The sequence below is a fragment of the Balaenoptera physalus genome (assembly GCF_965194825.1).
Source record: "Balaenoptera physalus genome assembly, chromosome: 9".
NCBI lineage: Eukaryota > Metazoa > Chordata > Mammalia > Artiodactyla > Balaenopteridae > Balaenoptera > Balaenoptera physalus.
This window is the reverse complement of record NC_138888.1, coordinates 52,429,788-52,454,049: the sequence shown is the minus strand read 5'-3', so window position 1 is coordinate 52,454,049 and position 24,262 is coordinate 52,429,788. Positions and strand designations below refer to the sequence as shown.

The following is a 24,262-nucleotide window of genomic DNA, read 5'->3' as shown; positions in this document are numbered from 1 at the left end:
AAGTAATCATTATTTTCCATATAAAGTCTGTTTGGTAAACAGACTCCTTTACAGAAGGGCAGAAGAACAGCAAAAGGAGTCCTGAGTGGTGAAAAGGCTGAGAGGTTATCATCATGAAGTCTACGCTGGCTAACTTCCCTCTACTTTTCCTTGGCCACCCCCTTTCACCAAGGTATTCTAAGAGAGAGCGGCTGTCCACTTCAACAACACGTCTAACAGGAGGCCAGAAGAGGTCAGTGGAGAGCAGTGCTGGGCACCCCATCCTCGCACCCAGACGGCTGGGCTCTGGCACATCTCAGGTCTCTGTTTACTCAAGACGAAGAAGCCAAAAAGACAGAATAAATCCTTACACTCAACTTTTCGCTTTGTCACGATCAGAGATGACTTTAAGGCTGTTGTAATGTTTAACTTAAAAAAGAAAAAAAGGTTTGAATTAGAAAACAAAGAAATTCTCCTGTGACAACGTCCCAGCTTCTACATTAATTCTAAAACAAATAGGAGAGTGGAACAATTAAACATGTTGCTTTAAATGTTTTAAATATTTAAATACAAATTTTTCCTCTCTTTTAACTCCAGGGAAGTGTAAACGAAATAGAAAGCTCTTCCTCCATCAAGAGCCGAAGAATTAGAAGGAAAAAGGCTTTTAGATACCAGTTCTTGTGTTTTTACTTCTCTCTTAGGAAGTTCCCTCACTGAAGGCCCACCTATAAGGTACAGAACCTAAAAGTGAGCCCTAGTCCTTCACAGAGGGGCTACTTTGCCATCAAAACGGAGGTCATGGTCTGCGGCATATTTATCGAGTATAAACTTGCAGTAGTGTACTAGGCACAGAGAGAATGGCAACCACAAAAGACTGTAGTACCTGACTTTAGGGGCTTTATGAATTTAAGAGTGGAACCAATAAAATTAGAAAATGCTAAGGAAGGACCTAAAATGGGTGGATTACAGAGAGGTCCAAGTTACCTTGCCTACCCTTCTAAGTATTCCTGAGGAAGATTAACTTCCAGCCAAAACGGTATAGATAAAACAAAATTTGCATAAGGTACCTTTGAAAAATAACAAGTTGCCTATTAAACACTGTAGGTGTGTCAAAAAAACCAAAATAAAACAGCTTTTGCAAAATTGAAGCCATAAATTGACTTAAACCTTAGTAATTTAGTACTATTCCATTTAAATTCTCTGACAACTGATTTTTCAGCTTATTGATTTTGTTAAATTAAAATTGCTCTGGCCTCTACAAAAAGAGATAAAAAGTAAATTCCTATTTCTAAAGTTCTGAAGTGACTGATATAAAATTAAATACAGAGACGCATTTTAAGTGCTAAGTATCCTTCCGCTGTTGCCAGAAAACAACTAACAAAGGGGAGTTAAGTAATTTCGCAGCCGTATTTTCTCACTCTCCTTCACTGAGTGAGAAGTGAGTCGTTTGCATGGCATAATAAGCTGTAAATTATAAACATTTTTACATAGCCTGCTGCAAAGAAAAGTCTGCCAGCTTTCTACTATATTGGATAGGGTTCAAGTGATTAACTACAGCTTTGGAAAGAAGGGGTGGAAACTTGTTTTGCGTCTCAGTTTGTTGGTTCTCTTATGCATAGACTCTAAAAATCCGTTACATCATTATTTGCAATGAATATGTGAGTTATTCATTGTAATTATAGTAGGGTAATAGAAGCTCCATATTACTGCAGGATGTAAATTACCCATGGACGGCAGCAAATCTTGTAGGTGCATAATTATACAAGTATTTCCTTGAAACCGTCTCCAATGAGTATGAATGTAATGGTTTTTCATACCAAAATTTATAGCACAGAGCATTTCAGGACTAATGACAAATGAAGTACACTTTGTTTTTTGTCTATAGGGGAAGCCCATTAGACAGAACATCTATTTGGGGCAGGTCTATTTAAAAAAATGGTTTCTGTATCAAAGAAAACATACAGGTATCTGTATTCCCAATAGATAAAAGAGTAAAGGAAATGTGCAATAAAAGAGGTATAGCCTACAAACCTAAATGTTTTTATTTTTAAACTGTATAGAACACTACCATGATCCACATTCAACCTCTAAACAAAAGGAAATTTTGTCTGAATAAATCAACAATAATTCATGGAGCACTTGAGTGCCCACCACAGTGCTTGGGCTTTAGAGGCCAAAGAAAAAAGTCTATAACCTGGTTTCTAAGCACTATGCAATTCAATACCACCAAACATAAAGATCTGCGCTCAGTCTTGAGGATGTCAAGATGAAAAAGAAAGTACAGTTGGCCCCCATATCCTTGGGTTTCACATCCATGGATTCAACCAACCGTGGAGCTGGCTAAATCTGCAAATGGGAAACCTGTGGATGCAGAGAGCCGACTGTATTCATTGTACTATACCATTTTATATAAGGGACTTGAGCATCAAAGTGGATTTTGGTATCCATGGGGGCTCCCGGAACCAAGCCCACGTGGATACTGAGGAGCAACTGTACATTTAGGGCACTCTAATTCAGAGGCTGTCTACAGTAATGGAAAGAGCACGAATTCCATGGTCAAATGGGGTCTGAATTCCAACTCTGCCATTTATTTACACTACCAACTTTGTCAGGTTATTAAATTTCTCTAAGCCTGTTTCCCAAGAAAAGTGATTTTTTTGTTAACCAATATTGTAAGGATTAAATGAGTTAACATTTATAAAGCACAGGGAACAGTACCAGACATATAGAAAATTCGATATGTGTTAGCTATAGTGATTATTTTTCTATGTTTATCATAGCTTTGCACATAGCAGGTGCTCAACAAATGTTTGTTGAATGAATGAATGAATCAGTCAATGAGTGATAAGATAGGTATACAAATTACTACAAAATAGATAAAAAGTGCCTCAAAGGTACAAAATGTAATAAAAGGCTCAGTGGTGGGAGAGGTGTTGAGTTGGAAGATGGCTAAAACATAGGCCCTGACCTCTAGAGGGTACTATCTAGTGGGGAAACATATACATAAATCAGTCATTACAAAACAGTGTGTTAAGTGTTCTAAAAATTCACAGAACAGTCCCTCTAGGTTCTGGATCTAATTGAGCCAGAGCTTTTCCTGGGGTACCAATATCCCTGTATCTTTGTGAGTGGATATACTTAACTTCCTACAAGCCACAAACTGAGGAGTTGAGAGGTGGGACTGGTGCTTTGTTTCTGCACCGTCTTGAGAAACCACTGCTCCTTTGCAGCAGCTCTACTTTCCACCACTCTCTTCTCTGTCACCCTGCATTCACTGGAGTCCTCAGCACTTCGCTTAGTTCTGTTCTCTTGGTTGACTTCAATCACGTGAACTGCCCACCTGTAGTTTCTCAATCTACTCAATTCAAATGCTGTCAACCCCACTCTCAGGAACAACTGGAACTTACCATTCAGAGCTGTTCTACTTCTGAAATCTTCAATTCACATATCCTACTTTCTATCTATGACCTCCTAACCTCTCAGCTCTCTCACTGAATTATTACTTTTCCCCCTAAAATATGAATCTTCATGACCTCCAATCCTTGATCACTATTTTTTACCTAATTTTGGACTCCCTCAGCCTTCCTTCCTGATCGAGCCTAAACGGTTCTACTAGGTCAACAACCATTCTTTTGCACATACCTTTTTCTTGGTGGGCAAAGAAAAATCACGATCATGCTTTTACCTCCATCACTTCTACTCTAGGGCTGCTAGGAACTAACTGCTGCTGTTAAGGAATTCGGATTTAATCCTGTAGGGAATGGGATACTATTGAAAAATTAAGGATATTTTATTCCACTTAAGTTGAGCAGAATAGAAGGGAATAGGGCAATTTTTTTTTTTTTTTTTAGAAATTCAAGTTCTTTTATTTATTTATTTATTTATTTATGACTGTGTTGAGTCTTCGTTTCTGTGCGAGGGCTTTCTCCAGTTGCAGCAAGCGGGGGCCACTCTTCATCGCGGTGTGCGGGCCTCTCACGATCGCGGCCTCTCTTGTTGCGGAGCACAGGCTCCAGACGCGCAGGCTCAGTAATTGTGGCTCACGGGCCCAGTTGCTCCGTGGCATGTGGGATCTTCCCAGACCAGGGATCGAACCCGTGTCCCCTGCATTGGCAGGCAGATTCTCAACCACTGCGCCACCAGGGAAGCCCGGGCAATCTTAATAATAGAAAATGGACACTCAATATGCCAGTGACTATAGAGAAGAAGGATTACAGGGTTAGAGATAACCAACCTGAGAATCTGCTCTCTTTGCCTCTATTACCATTACCACCCAGCTACCCAGTCCAAGAGCAAGAACAAGAGGATAGCGAAGAAGGAGCTCCTTGGGCACTAAGCCACCTGTAGATGCCAGTTTCTCCTAGCATCTTAGGTGAAGGGTATTAAGGACTGTCTTTAATCAAACAAATGGCTGTGAGTGGACATGGGTGGATTGTGGACCCAAGAGTGAATATGGTTACAGCTCTAGAAATTAAGCTCCAGAAACAGAGTTCTAGAAATGAAATTGCATCAATAGTGTCAGAAGACTATTAGATGCATAAATTGGAGGTCAAAGACTATTGTCACTGGAGGTCAAAGACTATTTCTTATTAATATTTCCATTTCCTTCAATGCTTAGCCCTGTGCCTTGCAGAGAGGAGGTGGTCAGGATGTGCTATATTGGACCACAGGCTACTCGAACCTAGCTGGATATATGCCCGTTAAGCTCTCTGACTTAAAGTCCATTTTATCCCTATCTGCCTTATAGATGAGTAATCACACAGCATGATTAGTGACTTGCTTAAGATCAAATAACTAATCAGTTACAGATTTGAGACAAGAACCCAGGTCTCTGGCCCTTTACCCAAGTCTCTTTTATATCACACTGTTTACCACTGGGGGTGCCTTGAGTTTGGGTTCAAAGGATAACAGTAAGTCATGAAGCTATTAAGCAAACTCTGTCATTAAACTTTTTAAATGACTGCAATTCTTCTAATAGAACTAACATTTTACTACAGTAAATGTCAAGAATTAAGCACAGTTTAAAATTTAGAATTAGACACTGGACCATGCCTTTGACTGTGGCTTCTTACTAGTCAACATATAGCCCTTCTTTAAGGAAAAGATTTAAACTTTTTCACTATTGACAAAACAATTTATGCAGCTTGTTTTTTGTTGTGATATAGTCAGGCAGGCTAATCTGTACCAAGATATTTATATAGGATTAACTCTCAGCTGAGTAGATTAGTAACTGAGCCCACCTACTTTCTGTGGTGAATTATACTTGTTTTTTAAGAGGCTGTTCCTATTTTGTGTTTTTCCAACAGCTCTGGTGAAGTAAAGACTTCTGAGGTACACTACATGGAACATAAAGAGTCTTCCCCTTTCTTACTCAACATATAATTGCTGCATTTGTGCATGCTGTGTAGGTTAAAAAATAACAATAAAAATTTAATGAAGAAAATAAGTATTGGTTGTAATGAATTAGTAATATTGCTAGATTTGTACCTGGAGTTTATTTTTCTTGTAAATGGAACACAATCAATAGGAATATTTAATCAAACTGCACATGCTTTCATCTCCTGAGATCTCTCTGAAAAAAGGAGCTGAGATATCTTTAGGAAATTATCTTCAAAAGCCTACTCTGAATTCAATTATTCAGCATAATCATTTTATTTTTTTAAAGTCTTCGTGTTGCCTTTTTTTTTTAAAATTAATTAATTAATTAATTTTTGGCTGCGTTGGGTCTTCGTTGCTGCGCGCGGGCTTTCTCTAGTTGCAAGGAGTGGGGGCGACTCTTCGTCACGGTGCGCGGGCTTCTCATTGCAGTGGCTTCTCTTGTTGCAGAGCATGGGCTCTAGGTACGCGGGCTTCAGTAGTTGTGGCTCGTGGGCTCTAGAACGCAGGCTCAGTAGTTGTGGCTCACAGGCTTAGTTGCTCTGCGGCATGTGGGATCTTCCCAGACCAGGGCTTGAACCCGTGTCCCGTGCATTGGCAGGCAGATGCTTAACCACTGCGTCACCAGGGAAGCCCAGCATAATCATTTTAAATCACTGTCAATTCCTCATTTTCGAGGTTCTTGTAGTATAAAAAGATACATTTCTTAAATAGGTTGTTATTGCTTTATAAGTATGAAATATAACTTTCTTTTAATTTTCAAGTTTATTTTAATTGGATTTTCTTTATTTAAAAAAAGAAATATTACAAATAAAGTTCCCTTTGACTATTCCCTATACCTGTTTCCAAACCATTCCCCCTCCCCACTTCCTCCAACCATAGTTATCATCAGGTGGATGAAGTTTCTTCCAGACTTTTTCCTATGCATTTACACATGCCATCTTTTTTTCTTTTGGCTGCATTGGGTCTTAGTTGCAGCACGTGGGATCTTTGATGAGGCATGCGGGATCTTTTCTTTCACTGTAGTGCATGGGCTCTTCATTGCAGCTCTTGGGCTTCTCTCTAGTTGTGGTGTGCGAGTTTTCTCTCTCTAGTTGTGGCGTGCGGGCTCCAGAGCGTGTGGGCTCTGTAGTTTGCAGCACGCGGGTTCTCTCAATGAGGTGCACAAGCTCAGTAGTTGTGGTGCGCAGGCTTAGTTGCTCCGCGGCATGTGGGACCAGGGATCGAACCCGCGTCCCCTGCATTGGAAGGCGGATTCTTTACCACTGGACCACTAGGGAAGTCCCCTACACATGCTATCTTAAAAAAAAAAATAACCATAACTTTTAAAATGCTATCTATTTCAATATTAATTATTTCACATTAATAAAACTGAGCCCTAAATCAATAATATAATCAACACGTTCCTACTTCAGTGTCATTTCTTATGGTGTTTTCTGATTTGGTCAATCACCAAGAGAAATATGGTTTGTTAATTCTGTTTGGCATTTTTAAGTGCCAGACAAATTCTAATATGCAGTGTGAAGGTGAGGATTGATAGTCACAGCCTATTGTTACTATAATTAGAAGTCATCAGAAGCTAATTAGTACCACATTAAAAATGATAAATTATGAACCATAATATTTGCAGCTAAGACCTAGTCCAATTCCCTAAATTTAAAGATTTATTTAAAAAAAAAAAAAGACTTGCCTCTTTCACAGCTTTATATTCTCCACTTGTCTTTGTAAATTATATAGGCCTCCAAGTATTCCACCACCACTTCCTCTAACAGCACGCCAAGCCTGACCAATTTTCACTTAAAGGAGAAAGTAATGTTAAGGTCAGTAATCTGATTATAAGATGTTTTCTAGATTAACTTAGTTATATTTATAATGCCTTTTTTCTGATTAGTCCTTTAAGCCCAACAATCACCTTTGCATGTTTAACCTTAGTCATTAATTTAATCTTAATCAATTGAATGATACACTGAGTTAGAATTAGCACAGTTACCAAGAAATTGATAGTGTCCATTTTAACATGGATGGTAAACCTAAGAAAGTTAATCAAAAGATAGCATTTTGCTTCACTCCTGCTTTCTTTATTTAAAAAACATCAAGAGTTTATGCATTTTCATAGGATATGTGACCATGTCAAAGAGGGCAAGAGATAAAAGTTTAAGTCAGCTCAGGGCCTCTAAGGCCGTCATTTTAATAGTAGGATAGAATTTCTAAGCTAACTACCAACACTCAACAAAAATTTTTACTAATTTTTAAGAAGTACATAAACAAACATGTATAAATTAAAAATAATTCAGCCCACTGAAGAGGACAAAGAATGAACAAAGTCTTTCATCCCGTTTCCCTCCACAGCTGCCGCTCCCCAGAGGTGACCACTATTAACAGCTCTTTGTGTCTCCTTTGAGATATTTTTCATGCAAATAAAAATCCACTGCCCACCTAGTCAAGCCCAAAAAGGATCAAACTATAATACGTTTCTCAGTCTTGCTTTTCTTACATGTTCCTTGAGCTCTTTCCAGATCAGCATATACCGATCTCCTTAATTCTTTTAAACGATCCTTTGATACTCCCCTGCATCAATAACAACGTGTGCCCTCTTGGTGGACACTTTGGTTGTTTCCTTTGTTGCTGTTGTTCTTGCAAAGTATACTGCAAAGAGCATTCTTATACATACATCTTTGAGCACTTATGCTAATACATCAGTATACAATTTTGCTAAATCAAAGGGTAGCTGGATTAAAATAAAATTTACTGCTATTACCAAATTGTTCTCTAAGCAACTATACCTATTAACATCCCCACTAACAAAACATTCAAGTGCCTCTTCCTCACAAAGAAATGCTGAGTATCAAACCTTTTCATCTTTGCCAATCTGACAGGGGGATACTATGATTTTTTAAAAATTTGCCCTGTATGATGAGGTCCAGCCTTTTCCCCCTTTTGTTTACTAACCATCTATGAGTTTTCTTCACTGAACAGCCTGTTCATGTCTTTTGTCCATGTCTGTGTTGTACTATGTTCTTCCTGATTCATAAGATCTTCAACTGAGTTGTTTATTAAAACTCGGACCCTTGTCATGTATGCTGCAAATATTTTTGTAATTTTGGCACTTATCTTTGGACTTTATGGGAATTTTTTTTTTTATAAATTTATTTTATTTAATTTCTTTATTTTTGGCTGAGGTGGGTCTTCGTTGCTGTGCACGGGCTTTCTATAGTTACGGCAAGAGTAGGCACGCGGGCTTCAGTAGTTGTGGCACGTGGGCTCAGCAGTTGTGGCTCGTGGGCTCCAGAGCGCAGGCTCAGTAGTTGTGGCGCACGGGCTTAGTTGCTCCGTGGCATGTGGGATCTTCACGGCCCAGGGCTCGAACCCATGCCCCCTGCATTGGCAGGCGGATTCTTAACCACTGCACCACCAGGGAAGTCCCGGGAATTTTTTTCCATTGAAGAATTCTTTTTTAATGAAGTCAAATGTGTTAATCTTTTGGTTTATAGGTCCAGAGTGTTGAAACATTTTAGAAAGGTCTTCCTTGCTTCAAGATTAAATAATAATAACAATAATAATAGATATTATTATTCAGCTGTAACCAAATAGTCACTGACTGTCATCCATGTGCTAGGAACATGCTGAATGCTGGGCTAGTATGAAGAAAACACATCATCTGAACTACATTTAATGGCACATAGAGCACACAGTCTTCTTTTATCAGCACTACAAATAAATACAGAAAAAGATCAGTCCATAATTTTATTCCTATTCATCAGCTCACCTGCCACTCAGAAGCCAAATAAGTAGTAAGATAAAAGTACTTGCTTTACAAATAGACTTGGCATGCTTTAAAATACACCAGTACCCACGTGTACCCCAGCCAACAGACCATCTAAAAGGCGAAAATAACAATCACTTTACCCCGACTCATTTAATACTTTTTCATTCTTGCATGTTCTACTTATCACAATTTACCTCTAGCAAACAGAGACAGAGAACGGTGGGCAAGAAGAAGGTGGCAGCATGTGAGAAATCCGATAAAGGACATAAAGCAGCATGACAGGGGTCTGGAATAACAATAATAGACAACACTTGTTAAGCGCAGTCTACACACAAGGCACTGTTCTAAGTGTTTTATTCATATTATCTTCTTTAATCCACTCAACAAACCTATGAGGTACAGAGAGGTGACCTAACTTGTCTGGGGTCACATAGCAAATAAGTGATAGATTTAAACTAAGGCAATTTATAACCAACATGATATACTTCTTCCCCTACTTGATCACTTAACGTAGGATCTCAGAAAGTTACTTCATCTTTTTGAGTCTCAGTTTTCTGGTTGGTGACGCTGTTATTTCTGCCTCACAGAGTCCCCATTAGGGTTCAAAGTTAGGTACCCTAACATAAAATAGCGTTTACCAAACTGTTTTGCAGCATTCTACAAGATGTACTACTGACAGTCAAAAAAAAAAATCATAGTTTCCCCCTCTCAGATTGGCAAAGATTAAAAGGGTTACAGGGTTTTACAGTAAAATAACTGGGAAACAATATCTCTTCTTAAAGATTCGTGATGCATGCCACATATACCTAACAATTCTTCAGATTTCTGAAATGAAGCAATCTTTTGGCATGCCCAAGTTTATCTGACCACAGGACCTTTTGTCCCACTGACGACCTAGTAAAACCTTCATCCCAAATGAAGCACAAATTGGGAAATGTTGGTAGAAAACGGCATGAGATCAAAGGACCTAATGAGTCTGTGTCTGAGTCTGGCTTGGCCAACTGCTAACCTCTTGTTTTAGGTAAAGACTCCTTAACCTCTCCAGGTCTCTGTTTTCCCTCTCAGCAGTCACCTAGACTACTTCAATAATTCCTTGGCTGGTTCTCTCTACCTCTTGGACCTCAACTCTCTGGGTTATCTTCTCAACTAATTACATTCTATAGCACAGATATATTAATGTGACTCCTTTGCTTAAAGACCTTTGTAATAGCTATGAATAAGAATAAACACTTAGGGGCTTTCCTGGTGGTGCAGTGGTTGAGAATCTGCCTGCCAATGCAGGGGACATAGGTTCGAGCCCTGGTCTGGGAAGATTCCACATGCCGCGGAGCAACTGGGCCCGTGAGCCACAATTACTGAGCCTGCGCGTCTGGAGCCTGTGCTCCGCAACAAGAGAGGCCGCGATAGTGAGAGGCCCGCGCACCGTGATGAAGAATGGCCCCCGCTTGCTACAACTAGAAGAAAGCCCTTACACAGAAACGAAGACCCAACACAGCCATAAATAAATAAATTTAAAAAAAAAAAAAAAAAAAGAATAAACACTTAGAGAATGCTTACTATGCTATGCATTACTCTATTCACTCATTTAATTTTTAAAACCATTCTCTGAAACGTGAGAGCTGAAATCTGAGGCACAGCTAATAGGTGATATAGTCCGTTTCCAGATTCCAAGTCTATTCTGCTGCCTCTTGGATGGCTCCCCACTGTTTCTCCAGGATATAGCTCTTAATTCCTTAGGCCCTTCACAATTCAACTTCAACCTTTCTTTTCTACACCATCTCCTCACCAGTATTCTGTAATATATTAGTTTGCCAGCACTATGAGGGAAGGACTTGTTCTAGGTCCCTCTCCTTGGCTTGAAAAAAAACCATTTTCGTGTTCACAGGGTGTGCTGCTGGTATATGCATGTTTGTGTCCAAATTTCCCCTTTTTTAAAATAAGGACACTAAATTAGGGTCCATTCTAATAACCCCATTTTAACTTGATTATATCAATAAAGACCCTATCTCCAAATAAGGCCACATTGTGAGGAACGAGGGGTTAGGACTTCAACATATGAATTTTGGTGGGGACACAATTCAATCCATAACATCTATATACATGAACCTGGTCTCTATTATGTAAATTCATACATTCATATAACAATTATGTACTGAGTGCCCACTACAGTGTCAGCACTCTGTGGGCCCTGCTATGTACTATGTACCAGACCGCATGTCTTTGGTCAGTCTGTTCCTTACTTCCTTTGCCTAGAACGCAACCACCTTTTACCAAACCCCTTGACTACCTGCTTTCTTCCAACTGACAACCTCCTAGTTACCTTCAAAACCCACTTATAAATTCCCTATTTTGTAAAGTTCAAATGGTCTCTCTCTCTGAAATTTTCTCCTTTCCTCTCCCAACATATTTAATTGCTACAAAGAATTCTGTTTATACTTTACTTACAGTATCTATAGCATCGTATTACAATTGTTTGTAAACTTGTATGTTCCCTGGCTTGATGCAAATAAGGTCACGGAGGGTAAGTATTATACAGTATTCAGCTTGTATCTCCTGCACTAAGCATAGTGCCTGGAACACCACACAGTAATTGCTTAATAAGAGTTTGTTTAATGAGTGATCAAAGGAGGGTGTTCAATTTAACAAGACCCAATAGGAAAAAATTGAAGGAGGAACATCTAGAGACACAGAGACCCAACAGACAACTATTGCTAAAATCTAAACGTGAAATAGGGCCTCCCTGGTGGTGCAGTGGTTAAGAATCTGCCTGCCAATGCAGGGGACATGGGTTCGAGCCCTGGTCCAGGAAGATCCCACATGCCGCGGAGCAAATAAGCCCGTGCACCACAACTACTGAAGCCTGTGCACCTAGGGCCTGTGCTCCACAACAGGAGAAGCCACTGCAATGAGAAGCCCGCACACTGCAATGAAGAGTAGCCCCAGCTCGCTGCAACTAGAGAAAGCCCACGCGCAGCAATGAAGACCCAACGCAGCCAAAAATAAAATAAGTAGATAAATAAATAAGTTTTAAAAAATAAAATAAATAAATAAACATGAAGTAACAAAGACCTGTAACAGGAGAGTGGAAAGTTAACTGAAAGAAAAAGAGACCTGGAGAAACTTGTGAGTTGGTGGTTTATTAGACACAGAAGATAAAAGAGTGGGAGTAACCAAGGATTACCAAATTCACTGGGATAACTGGGTGACAGAAACAGCAAAATATTAATTAAGGTGTCACTGTTATTAACAGATAAACCCTAAAGTTTAAGTGGTTGAACAAACAGATTTTTCCTCTCACACATCAAGTCAACATGGATATTCCTGATGGACAGGTGGCTCTTTGTCAAGGGGTGCAAGTACCTTTCATCTTGAATTGGTCACTTCCAAAATCACCTGCTTAAGGTATACTGCAAATGTAAGATTTTTATGGTCAAGAAATTGTAAATTTCATTTATGCTTATATTTTATTGGCTAGATCTCATTCATACGGCCCAGCCAACTGCAAAGGAAGGCTGGGAAATGTAGTCTAGCTGAATACTCAGGAAGAAAAGAAAATGTGCTTGGCAAACTTGTTTTAATCGCTTCTAATACAGTTAACAAGAGGTGGTAGGAAATTTCAGGGAATGCAGGTAGAGTGAAAATCTGTGGTCTGTTTATAATTGCTAGTTAGATGAGAAATATTTGAGTCCGGTCTTCCTAAACCAACTGAGAAAATTGAACCATTAGTCACAAAATTCACCTGCATTTCTTTAAATGTAATAATCATGTAACACTAGAGAAGTCTATACTTTGTTATGCTATGTATTATATATTACATTATCTATCTTTTGTACACAAAATATAAACATCTTATCATTAAGAATAAGTTATGGGCTTCCCTGGTGGAGCAGTGGTTGAGAATCTGCCTGCCAATGCAGGGGACACGGGTTCGAGCCCTGGTCTGGGAAGATCCCACATGCCGCGGAGCAACTAGGCCCGTGAGCCACAATTACTGAGCCTGCGCATCTGGAGCCTGTGCTCCGCAACAAGAGAGGCCGCGATAATGAGAGGCCCACGCACCGCGATGAAGAGTGGCCCCCACTTGCCGCAACTAGAGAAAGCCCTCGCACAGAAACGAAGACCCAACACAGTCATAAATTAAAAAAAAAAAAAAAAAAAAGAATAAGTTATAAACATTTTCTCAGTTGTGGCTAGGGATGCTTGTAAATTTAGTAATACTTTTTTTTGCCTGATCACCTTTGTAACCAATTTTTAAAGTCAGGGTCGGTGGAATAAACCTAAAGTCCATGGTCTTGCTTGAAAAAGGTTATGGCAGATGTTTACAGTGCATTTTTATAAATGTGACTCACCTGTTTTTCAAAATGTAGTTATTACATTTTAGCCTAAATTCTGCCTCTCTTGGCCATTATGTGATAAGTTCACGAGACACATCCACAAGATATATCCAGCAGTTATATCCTTAGGCCAAACAAAAGAGGTCACCTAGCTCACTTTTGTTCCCTTAGGTAATTTACTCAGGTTTCATTAACTGACATCAAACTCAAGTTTATGAGAGAAAAACACCAACAATGTAAATCCCAGTAGTTTAGAGGTGAATTTAAAAGCTCCCAAATCAGTACTTCCCTCAAATGTTAAATAATTCACTGTGGCATTATAGATACAAGCCTCCAGCAAAAGTTACACTTGAACAATTAAGCTAGCAGGAGCCAAACAAATGACTTCAGGGATAGAGAAACAAATGAACGGTTTCTCGTAGTAGTATGCCAAATTACATTTTCACATTAACCAGCGTGTAGAACACCCAAGCATCACCAATGACTTACTAGATAAAGTTTGATTACAGAAAAACAGCCTGGAACCACAAACCAGGATTATTCCCTAAATGTAACTGTGGATTCTATACACTTGGGTATGAAATCCATTTATGCCATTTGGAAAAATTTTATATTCATAATGTACCACCTACTCTTTTGCAGAGTTCTTTTACAATTGCTCATATTACAACGACCATCTACCAAATGCATTATGTTTCTGTAAAGGATCAGAAGGCGATGCAGCTATTTCTTAGAGGCTAAATAAGAAATTGGAAACACGAGGTCACAACATAGTGCACTGTGTACATACAATAAAGATAACAACATCTGCATAGTAGAAAGAAATACACTTTAGATTTAAATTCCAACTCCATCACTTTCTACCTAGAGGATTTTAGACAAGTCTTAATCTCAGCATTAGTTTCTTTTTCTATAAAATGGGGACGATTCCTTTATGCAATAAATATTTACTGAACACCTATCATGTGTCAAATACTTCCAAGTGTTATTTTAGGATTAGTGATAGTAAACCATAGCTGGTATTCATTAGAGGCGTGTATGGCTACCCAAATGCAAGAGCAGATGACTGACCATGGACTTCCCTGGTGGTACAGTGGTTAAGAATCCACCTGCCAATGCAGGGAACATGGGTTCGAGCCCCGGTCCGGGAAGATCCCACATGTCGCGGAGCAACTAAGCCCGTGCGCCACAACTACTGAGCCCGCATCCCACAACGACTGAAGCCCACGCACCTAGAGCCTGTGCTCCACAACAAAGACAAGCCACCACAATGAGAAGCCAGTGCACCGCAACAAAGAGTAGCCCCCGCTCGCTGCAACTAGAGAAAACCCACGCACAGCAACGAAGACCCAACTCAGCCAAGAATAAATAAATAAATTTAAAAAAAGAGCAGATGACTGACCAATAAAACGGTTAAAGTCGGAGACTGAAAAATCAATGGAGTTCCAAACAGGAAACAGAAATACATGGTTACAAGGTGATGTGAGGTCTAATTCCTTTCCAGGGACTAACAGGTTATTGGTATTCATTGTAGATGTTTATGTATTTTCTCTAATTATTTCAACTGAACTCAGCCAACAGCTTTTCTACAAAATTTATAGGGTAAAATTTTGAGCTCCAATTCAAACAGGTTGGGGAAGGATGTAGATAGATATATTGAAGATTTGCCAAGTTACTGTCCATTCATAAGTTTTCCTAGACATACTTAAGGGAAGACCTTTTTTGGTATACTAATTTAATGGCTAGTCTAATCTACAAGTGAAATAAATTTTTTGAATCAGACTAGAAAAGCTGAATAAAATTAAGAAGAAAAAAAACCCAACAAAACATGAGATTTGGAAGAAAGAGAACTATAGTTAGAGCCTGAACTTTTCCTCATTTGCTGGTCACGTCACCTTGAAAAACATCTCAAGGCTTCTGAAACTCAGTTTTCTCAAGAGTAAAATAAGTATAACGACAATTCTTACCTATGGAATTGTTGTAAGGATCAAATGGGATAACTGTCATTAAAATGATCAGTAACCTACAAAGCACTAAATAAATATAAATTATCTCAGAGTGAACAGGAACTGAAAATGATCCCAAGATATTTCTTCTAGTGAAGACACTTACGTGGATCAATGGTAAACGCTCTGCAAAATTACCCTGGCTAGAGGAGAGGCCATTTGTAACCCCAACAGTGATAATTTTTGCTTGCTTGTTAATGAAGAAGGTCACTGGACTTCATAGCAGGCAAGTTAGTCATCTTTAAATATTACAGAAGAAAAAAAACATTTATGGGTAAGATTACCAGGGATTTTTAAAACATCTAAGATGTGGATTTGTTTTTAAAGTAAATCAATAAAAGATATATTAACCGTAAGCCAAAGTTTCTAGAAATACTTCTTTTTGTGAGGAAAATTTTCCTGTCACCCATGTTTCCGGCTGGTTTTAATTTCAGGTGCCCAAGTCCACTTGCAGACTATTACTTCCATACAGGCTTTTAACACAGTGCCAAGTATACTGCTAAGATCTGATATATTATTACTAAAAAACATGCAGTCATTTAAAAAAGCAAAACTGGAAATTTAAAGTTTGTTTTATATGCAGCAAAAATGACTGATATGTACTCATATATTTATTTTTTAATCTAAATGTGTGAGATGTAAAAGTTTCTTATTCCAGTCACTTTAATAAAAACCTCTTCACCATAAAAATAAGCAAAATAAAATAAATGATATAGCACTGAAGTAGACATCTCCTAAAATGGTAGTTGCATCATTATATATACAACTAAGTTATCATATTGAGTAGGTTTAAAAATCATGAATCCTGGACTAAATGACATAGAGTTCTGTACAGAAAAACAATGATACCATGATGAGGCAGGAGGGTAGTGTTCAATAGGAAAGTTTAAATGCTCACGGCAGAAATGAAAGTATTAGACACAAAATTTACCAGAGTTACATACAAAGCAGCTAAGCCTATTAGATTTGTTAAGAATAATAAAAATCCATGTTTTAACTTTACAAAATATTTTAATCTATCTTTGAATCAGAGAATGACAAAAAACTAAACAGTGATTTCTACAGACCACTGTAAGAAAACACACTTTACAGAGCAATGTCAAAATTTCTTCTTACCATGAATAGATACCACTGACCATGTCATAACTCTGACATGAAGCATTCACACTGCTGGGTCCAGCTGCCTTAGAAATAAGTAGCACCACCAAGCCCCTCAACTGGAGGTTATTCTGGCTGTCGTGTACAAGGCCCCTGCCAACAAGTAAAGAAAGAAGAGGATTAACATACCCTCACAAAATCAGTCAGATCAAATTAGAGAATTGCTGCAAATACACCCATGCTTCCAAAATCAGACAATGGGACTTGTTGAAAAGAAATAGGATTGGTGGAAGAAAGAGTTAGCAGGAGGAAGCAACAAGTTCAGGAAACAACTAGAGAAACCCACGGCTGGTTTTGAAAGTGACAATCTCAAAATTGTGAGGCCTAATGATTTGGCTTCCTCCTCTTTCTGGGTTTTCCCACTGTCTATACCCTACCACGCAATCTTAACCATTTGCTCTGATAATGAGAGGAACCCATAGTTTTAAACTGTTTGTTCTGTGGTAGTTGCCAGCAGGTGAAATACAAATTGTATGGCTTGGATGAAGTGGTATTATGTGGCGATGATGCTGGTAAGGGGAAGTGGTAAAAAATGGTTTCTGTCTTCACAAGTAGAAAATTTATTTGAGAAGTAAAATGGAAATGAATGCCATGGGCAAATATCTTGCCATTTCTTATTTTTTATGCAAAGAATAATCATTCTAGACAATGTTAGTCTTTAACATAGAATGTAATTTTTTTTGCTATGAGGATTGAATTTTTATAATTTTTACTACAACTAAGGTCAGGAATACTTTCTAAGATTACATGTTTGTTTAAGTATCGCAAATGGTTGTCATACAAGAACTAAATGGCATCATTAAAAAAAGAAAAAAAGACAGAAAACTATGGGTAACATATTATAATAAATTAATATTTAGAACAATGTTCATGAGCATTAATCAAATAGGTTATACTAAAGTATACATAAATAATAAATAAATATAATTCTTGAATGTGGTGAAAACAGTAAAAATTTTTTTATTAATTTGTATTGGAGTATAGTTGATTTACAATGCTGTGTTAGTTTCTGCTGTACAGCAAAGTGAATCAGTTATATGTATACATATATCCACTTTTTTTTAGGTTCTATTCCCATATAGGTCATTACAGAGTATTGAGTAGACTTCCCTGTGCTATACAGTAGGTTCTTATTAGTTATATATTTTATATATAGTAGCATGTATATATGTCAACCCCAATCTCCCAATTTATCCCTCCCCCACCTTTCCCCCTTTGTAACCATAAGTTTGCTTTCCAAATCTGTGACTCTGTTTCTAAAAACAGTAAAATTTTGTATTTTAATACTTTACTGAATTATTAAGACTTCCTTGGGTGAATTCTGAACAACGAATTAATTTAAAGTAAGTTAACATAGCCAAAATTAATGAGTCAGTCCATTACTTAAGAAAATTTTCACCCTTCATGCCTCCAAATAAATTTTTAAAAGGGTCCATTCTTGCTCTTTCAATAGTTTCAAAATAAGACAGATCTTCAGGCTCTCTGCAAGACAACAGTTACAGCTCTTTCTCTACTTATATTTTCTCCTTAATCTAGTAAGTGACCTTCAGCAAGTTAGAGGGGTTAATGATTTTTACAAAGAAGTTCTAATTTCTGTTAATTTAAGGTAATTAAGCTATATTATAGTAGAAACAAATAATCACCAGAAATGTCCAAAGCTCTGTATTATTATGTAACAAGCTACTTAAATTCTACAGACCTGAACGGTCGGGAGGCTGGGAAGCACCTTATTTTGGAAGAAGAAAATGTAAAACGGGAGCCCTCTCCAAATTTTTTGCTTTGAATTACAGATTTTAACTTATGCTACTAGACCCTTATTTATGTATTACCTGAGGTAAATAATAATAATATTAAAGAGAAGCTCTGAACTGGCTCCTAATTCTAGAAAGGGAAAAGAGGAAGGTGAGGATGTGTGTGTGGCTGTGTGTTTGGGGGGTTGAGCCTGGTTAGGAATGAAGGATGTGAAGGTAAGAACTCAGAGCCTCTAATGAAGGATATGAGGGTAACAACTCTGACAGCTGGCCAAGTCACGCTGAAGAAATAGTCCTGGCAACAGTTCTGACAACACCTTCCTCAAATGTCTCAGAGAGGGGACCTTTCACAGAGGACACATTCATCATCATCATCATCATCATCAAAATACAACAGCAGCAGCAGCAACAACAAATCCTTACATAGGACTTTATATATGCCAGGGACTATTCTAAGCATTTTACTATATATTAATTAAATTAATTCACAACAACTCTATGAGGAAGGTACCACAATTATTTTGATTTTACAGATGAGGAGAATGAGGCACACAGAGAGATCAAGCAACTTGTCCAAGGTACCACAGACAGCAGGCGTTAGAGCCTTGATAGAGCCAGAATGTGAACCCAGGACACCTAGCCCTAGAGTCTATATACATGCTTACCCATTATGCTATAGTGATTCTCCATCTGCTTCACCTCATGTACCAACTATTTGCTAAGTCAGTAGAATAGTGACCGCTTTAGAACCAGGTTTGAAAAATCCTTCTGCCGTTTATTAGCTGTATGACTCAGACTATCACCTCTTCTGTAAAATGAGATTAACAACATCTACTTTCTGTAGTCATTATATGGAACAGACAACATGAGTGAAGCATAAACCACTGTGGAAGCACATGGAAGGTGATAAGGTGATCAGAAAACTACATCTCTCTCCTTATTACTTTTTTTTAAAAATTAATTAATTAATTAATTTAGGCTGCATTGGGTCTTCGTTGCTGTGCGCAGGCTTTCTCTCTAGTTGTGGCGAGCGGGGGCTACTCTTTGTTGTGGTGTGCGGGCTTCTCACTGCGGTGGCTTCTCTTGTTGCGGAGCACGAGTTCTAGGCACGCGGGCTTCAGTAGTGGTGGCACGCAGGCTCAGAAGTTGTGATGCACAGGCTTAGCTGTTTCGCGGCATGTGGGATCTTCCCGGACCAGGGCTCGAACCCGTGTCCCCTGCATTGGCAGGCGGATTCTTAAACACTGTGCCACCAGGGAAGTCCCTCTCCTTATTACTTTTTTGCCATCTATTTTTTCTCAACTCTTATATTTTCTTTTTCTTTTACTGTTTCTCCTTCTATCTCTCAAAGTCTTACCCACTACCAGCATATATAATTTCCTATAAATACTGTTTCCTTTTCTAACGTTAGAATCTTTTTTTTTAGAAAAGAAATCTAAACTTTTCTAACTTTAGAATCCCTAGGATTCTAAACTTGCAGAGTTAATGTTTCATATAGTCCAGGTCATACTTCACCTGGAACACTATGATTTATTCTGAGTGCCTCTCTTAAGGAGAAATACTGACAAGCTGGAGCATATCCAGAAGATGGTGAAATCATATACTGCCACATGCTTGGCTGACCAAAAAAAAAAAAAAAAAATGAATGCTAGCTTGGAGAACAGTAAAGTTGGTGTTCTCAAATTTATGCAGTCAAAACTGTACTAAATGCTTACTACATGTCAGGTACAGTGCTAAACAGAGAGTGGAGGACATGATGGTGAGCAATGGTGAGCTGTGGTCTCCCTTCTTGTGGATAATACAGTCTGGATTTAAAATAATAATAAAATGTGGCATGAGCTACTTTAGGAGATGAACAGGGCAACTAACATAGGCACAGAGAAAGGGCAACTAACCTAAGCAGGGGTGAAGGAGTGGTGAAAGGGACCTCCCTGAGACCTAAAGGATGAGACGAAGTAGTCAGGGGAGCTGAAGCAAGGAGGGGAAGTGAAAAAAGAGTGTTCTAGAGAGGAGAAAATATGTGTGAAAGTTTGGAGGAGAAAGAGGACACAGCTGTCTCCAGAATCAATAGGGCAGGAACACAGTGTGTGAAGGGCAGGGTTGGGAGAATTAAAGCTAGAGGAGTACATGATGACTGTCTGCTCATCTGAAAGGGTACCATAAGGATAGGCGATAGACCTGGTAAGTATTACTTTAGTAGAGATTGACACTAATAGACAGAAAATATAGCTGGTGAATTTTGGCTCGACATGAAGAAATTAAAAAACGGAGGAGTCTCTGTTGATGCTGAGTCCCTTGAGAATAAAGATGTTTAAGAAGCTGCACAGCCTCTGATACAACACATTAGAGGGAAGCCTGGACTATTCAACATCTGGGTTTTTCTCTTACTCTGTGATTATTATCTCACTTTACTACATTTAATTATCTAGGGCTTCCCTGGTGGCGCAGTGGTTGAGAATCTGCCTGCCAATGCAGGGGACACGGGTTCGAGCCCTGGTCTGGGAAGATCCCACATGCCGTGGAGCAACCGGGCCCGTGAGCCACAATTACTGAGCCTGCGCGTCTGAAGCCTGTGCTCCGCAACAGCGGAGGCCGCGATAGTGACAGGTCCGCGCAACGCGATGAAGAGCGGCCCCTGCTTTCCGCAACTAGAGAAAGCCCTCGCACAAAAAACGAAGACCCAACACAGCCATAAATAAATAAATAAATAAATAAATAAACCCAAAGTTAAAAAAAAAAAATTGCTTTAAAAAAAATTATCTAGGGGCTTCCCTGGTGGCGCAGTGGTTGAGAATCTGCCTGCCAATGCAGGGGACACGGGTTCGAGCCCTGGTCTGGGAAGATCCCACATGCCACGGAGCAACTGGGCCCGTGAGCCACAGTTGCTGAGCCTGCGCGTCTGGAGCCTGTGCTCCGCAACAAGAGAGGCCGCGATGGTGAGAGGCCCGCGCACCGCGATGAAGAGTGGTCCCCACTTGCCGCAACTGGAGAAAGCCCTCGCATAGAAACGAAGACTCAACACAGTCATAAAAATAAATAAATAAATAAATAAAAAAAAAAAGAACGAAAAAAAAAAATTATCTAATACTCTACAATATGTATAATAAGTATAAAAATTGGGAGAATTCGTTAACATCATCAAAGTGTCATAAACGAAAGCAATATTTAGTATCTTGTAATCTTTATCACTAAAATTCTACAGAATTGTTTTCCTTTCACTAATATATATTTTTTAAAAAAAACCCAAAAAACCTTTATCATTCATTCAACTAATGCAGACCGAAAACCTTCCATACATCAGGCACTGTGCTTGGCATAGATGTCATGGTGAGCAAAACCAGGCACAGAGCTTGTGAAACTTACAACCTAGTGGAAGAGACTGGTAATAATGAAAGAATGACAGATAAATGTAAAATTACAATAGTAATAAATACCACAAAGGAAAAAGAGAGATGATGCTGTGAGAGCTTACAACTGGGAACTAGCCTAGCAGGGAAAGTCAGAGGCTTCCTTAGGAAATGATGACCGAGTTGACACCCAAAGGAAGATGTAAAAGAGGGGTGTGGGAAGAGAATAGGTAAGGGGAGTGTCTCCACAGCACAAGAATGAGCACATGCAAGGCTGAGTACACTGTACAAAATGAGGCTAGAGGCAGACAGAGACCAGACCACACAGGTCAAACAGGCCATGATTGGATGTTAGCTCTTTATCCAAAGAGCAATGTGAAGCCACCACAGTAACTTAAGCATCTGGTCATGTAATCAGATATTTTTTTTAAAAAATACAAAAAAAGAAAGAAAAAAGAAAAACTTCTATCATCAGTGTGGAAAAATGACTTAGGTGTGTGTTTCGGGGGGGGGACAAAGTGGATATGAGGAGACCGGTTAGAAAGCTTTTGTGGCAGTCAATGAGAAATATGGGGGTAGCTTGGTGGACAAACAAGAGGTGTAGCAAATCTAAAGTAATATTTCAACTCAATTTAAATATATGTCAGATACTATGTAGTCCTGGGAAATTAGCTAATATAGATATATCACTAATTTAAAATAATATTCTGAAACGTCTGTAAGTTGAATTTTGGGGGGACAAACTTGGCCTTCAAAATTCTGCTCCAGAGCTACAATAGATCAACAGTAAACACGAATATTCTAATAGCTTTACAATTTCATGGAAATAAGGATTGAACAGGTGAACTCTGTGCAACCCAGCTCTATAGCCTTCTCACATTATGGCTTCTATGGCTAACTGCAGTTCCTACTGCATCATCCTATCTTTCCACAACTATTAACTAGGTTTTCTTCCTTAACCCTATCCTATAAGTATTTCAAATCCTCAAATGACAGTTATGGCATCTTTCCATATTCTCTCAAATTCTATTTCTTCAACACTTATATACTAAGAGGTATACAAAGAAATAAGAGGTCTAATAAAAGAGCTATAATAATGTGTTCCAAAAATGGTTAAACTGTATAATATTAAGGAACAGATAACAAAGATAGTAGAGTAACAAAAAGCTACTCTTTTTATTACAAAAAGTAACAAAGGAAGAAAGAAAACCACTTCTTGCTAGAGGTGTGCCTCACAGTAGAGACAGAATTCAGACTGCGCCTTAAAGATGGTCAAATTTCCCTGAGCAGAGAATGGAGGAAGAAGTGGGATGGAGTTATTGGAATGGAAAGAATGGTACTTTAGGAGAAAGGAACAGGTTAGAGTAATAAGCAGGTAAAAGTATGGCGAGCAGGCTCAGGAGCTGTGGGGCTGCCCATTTGGGCAATGTGTGAAGGTGAACAAGCCCAGAAGACAGCCTGAAGAGTGAAGGGCCTTGAAAGGTTTAGAGTCAGGGCTTCATTCTGCAGGCAATCTGAAGGCATGGATGATTTGTCAGCAAGGGAGCAATGTGATTAAAGCTAAAGACTAAAAGTGTTACTCTGGGCCTAATATTGTTACTCTGGCAATAGTGTGCTGGGTGCAGGGGAAAGGAGAGGGAAGATTAGTTAGGAGTAGTTTCTTCCAATATTCCAGGTGAGAGATAACGAGGGCCTAAATTAGGGTAGTGGCAGCAGGGATGGGAAAGAAGAGCTGAATAATGGCAGCAGCATGGAGGTGGATCAGGCTAGTCTGGCCAACTGACTGCAGAGGGAGGCATCAGGAAGGGATCAGGAAGGGATCAGGAAGCAAAGGAAAGATAAGGGCTGAATTTAAGATTCAAACCTGTTTGCCGGAGGTGATGATGCTAGCATTAGCAAGGACTGGAAAGAAAATGAGTGTTAATGGGGAATTAATGAGTTCAGTTTTGGACATGTTAACTTTGAATGCAAGAAGGACTTCCAGATGGAGATGCCCAGCAGGCACCTGGAAATGCTGCAGGTATAGATTTGGGAAGCATCTTCGTAGAGGATGATGGCTGAAGCAGTGGGAATTGATGGATGAGATTCTGGGGGGAGAAAAAGGAGAAAAGAAGGGGAAGGGAAGAGGGAAAAGGAAGGTATGGGAAGAGAAAGGGAATCTTAGACAACTCCTATATGTAGGGAACTGAGGAAGGATGAGTGACCCATGTGAAAGAACACAGTATGTCCACAAACAAATAAAAGGGGTCGCCACAGACACCCAGAAAGAAGAGTGAACATATATGCACAACAGAGGCAGAGAACTGTGTGCGGGGTACAGGAACTGGGGCCAGGTATTTGCCTCTTCCATGGGCTTTTAGAGTATTTATTATGAAGTTCTAGTTTGGCACTTAATACACTTGATAATAAAAATGACAAGAATGACACACACAACAATGCTTACAGCATACTATAACGGCAGGCATGTGCTGTTTTACATGCATACACTCTTATTCTCACAAAAACCACGTAAAGGAACTGGCAATATCTCTTTACAGATGAGGAG

At 39.0% G+C, this 24,262-nt stretch overlaps 1 protein-coding gene across 9 annotated transcripts in view; it reads right to left on the bottom strand.

The window, feature by feature from the left end:
* The window catches only part of PDSS2 (decaprenyl diphosphate synthase subunit 2), a 268,309-nt gene that overhangs the window by 150,296 nt on the left and 93,751 nt on the right, over positions 1-24,262 (bottom strand). For 8 of the 9 annotated variants that reach the window (XM_082475377.1, XM_082475373.1, XM_082475371.1 and 5 more), the window contains exon 2: positions 16,578-16,712. The exons of the other annotated variant lie outside the window; for it this stretch is intronic. In XM_082475377.1, coding sequence (XP_082331503.1) covers positions 16,578-16,712 — 135 coding nt within the window. The remainder of the gene's footprint in view (positions 1-16,577; positions 16,713-24,262) is intronic. 9 annotated transcript variants of the gene reach the window in all.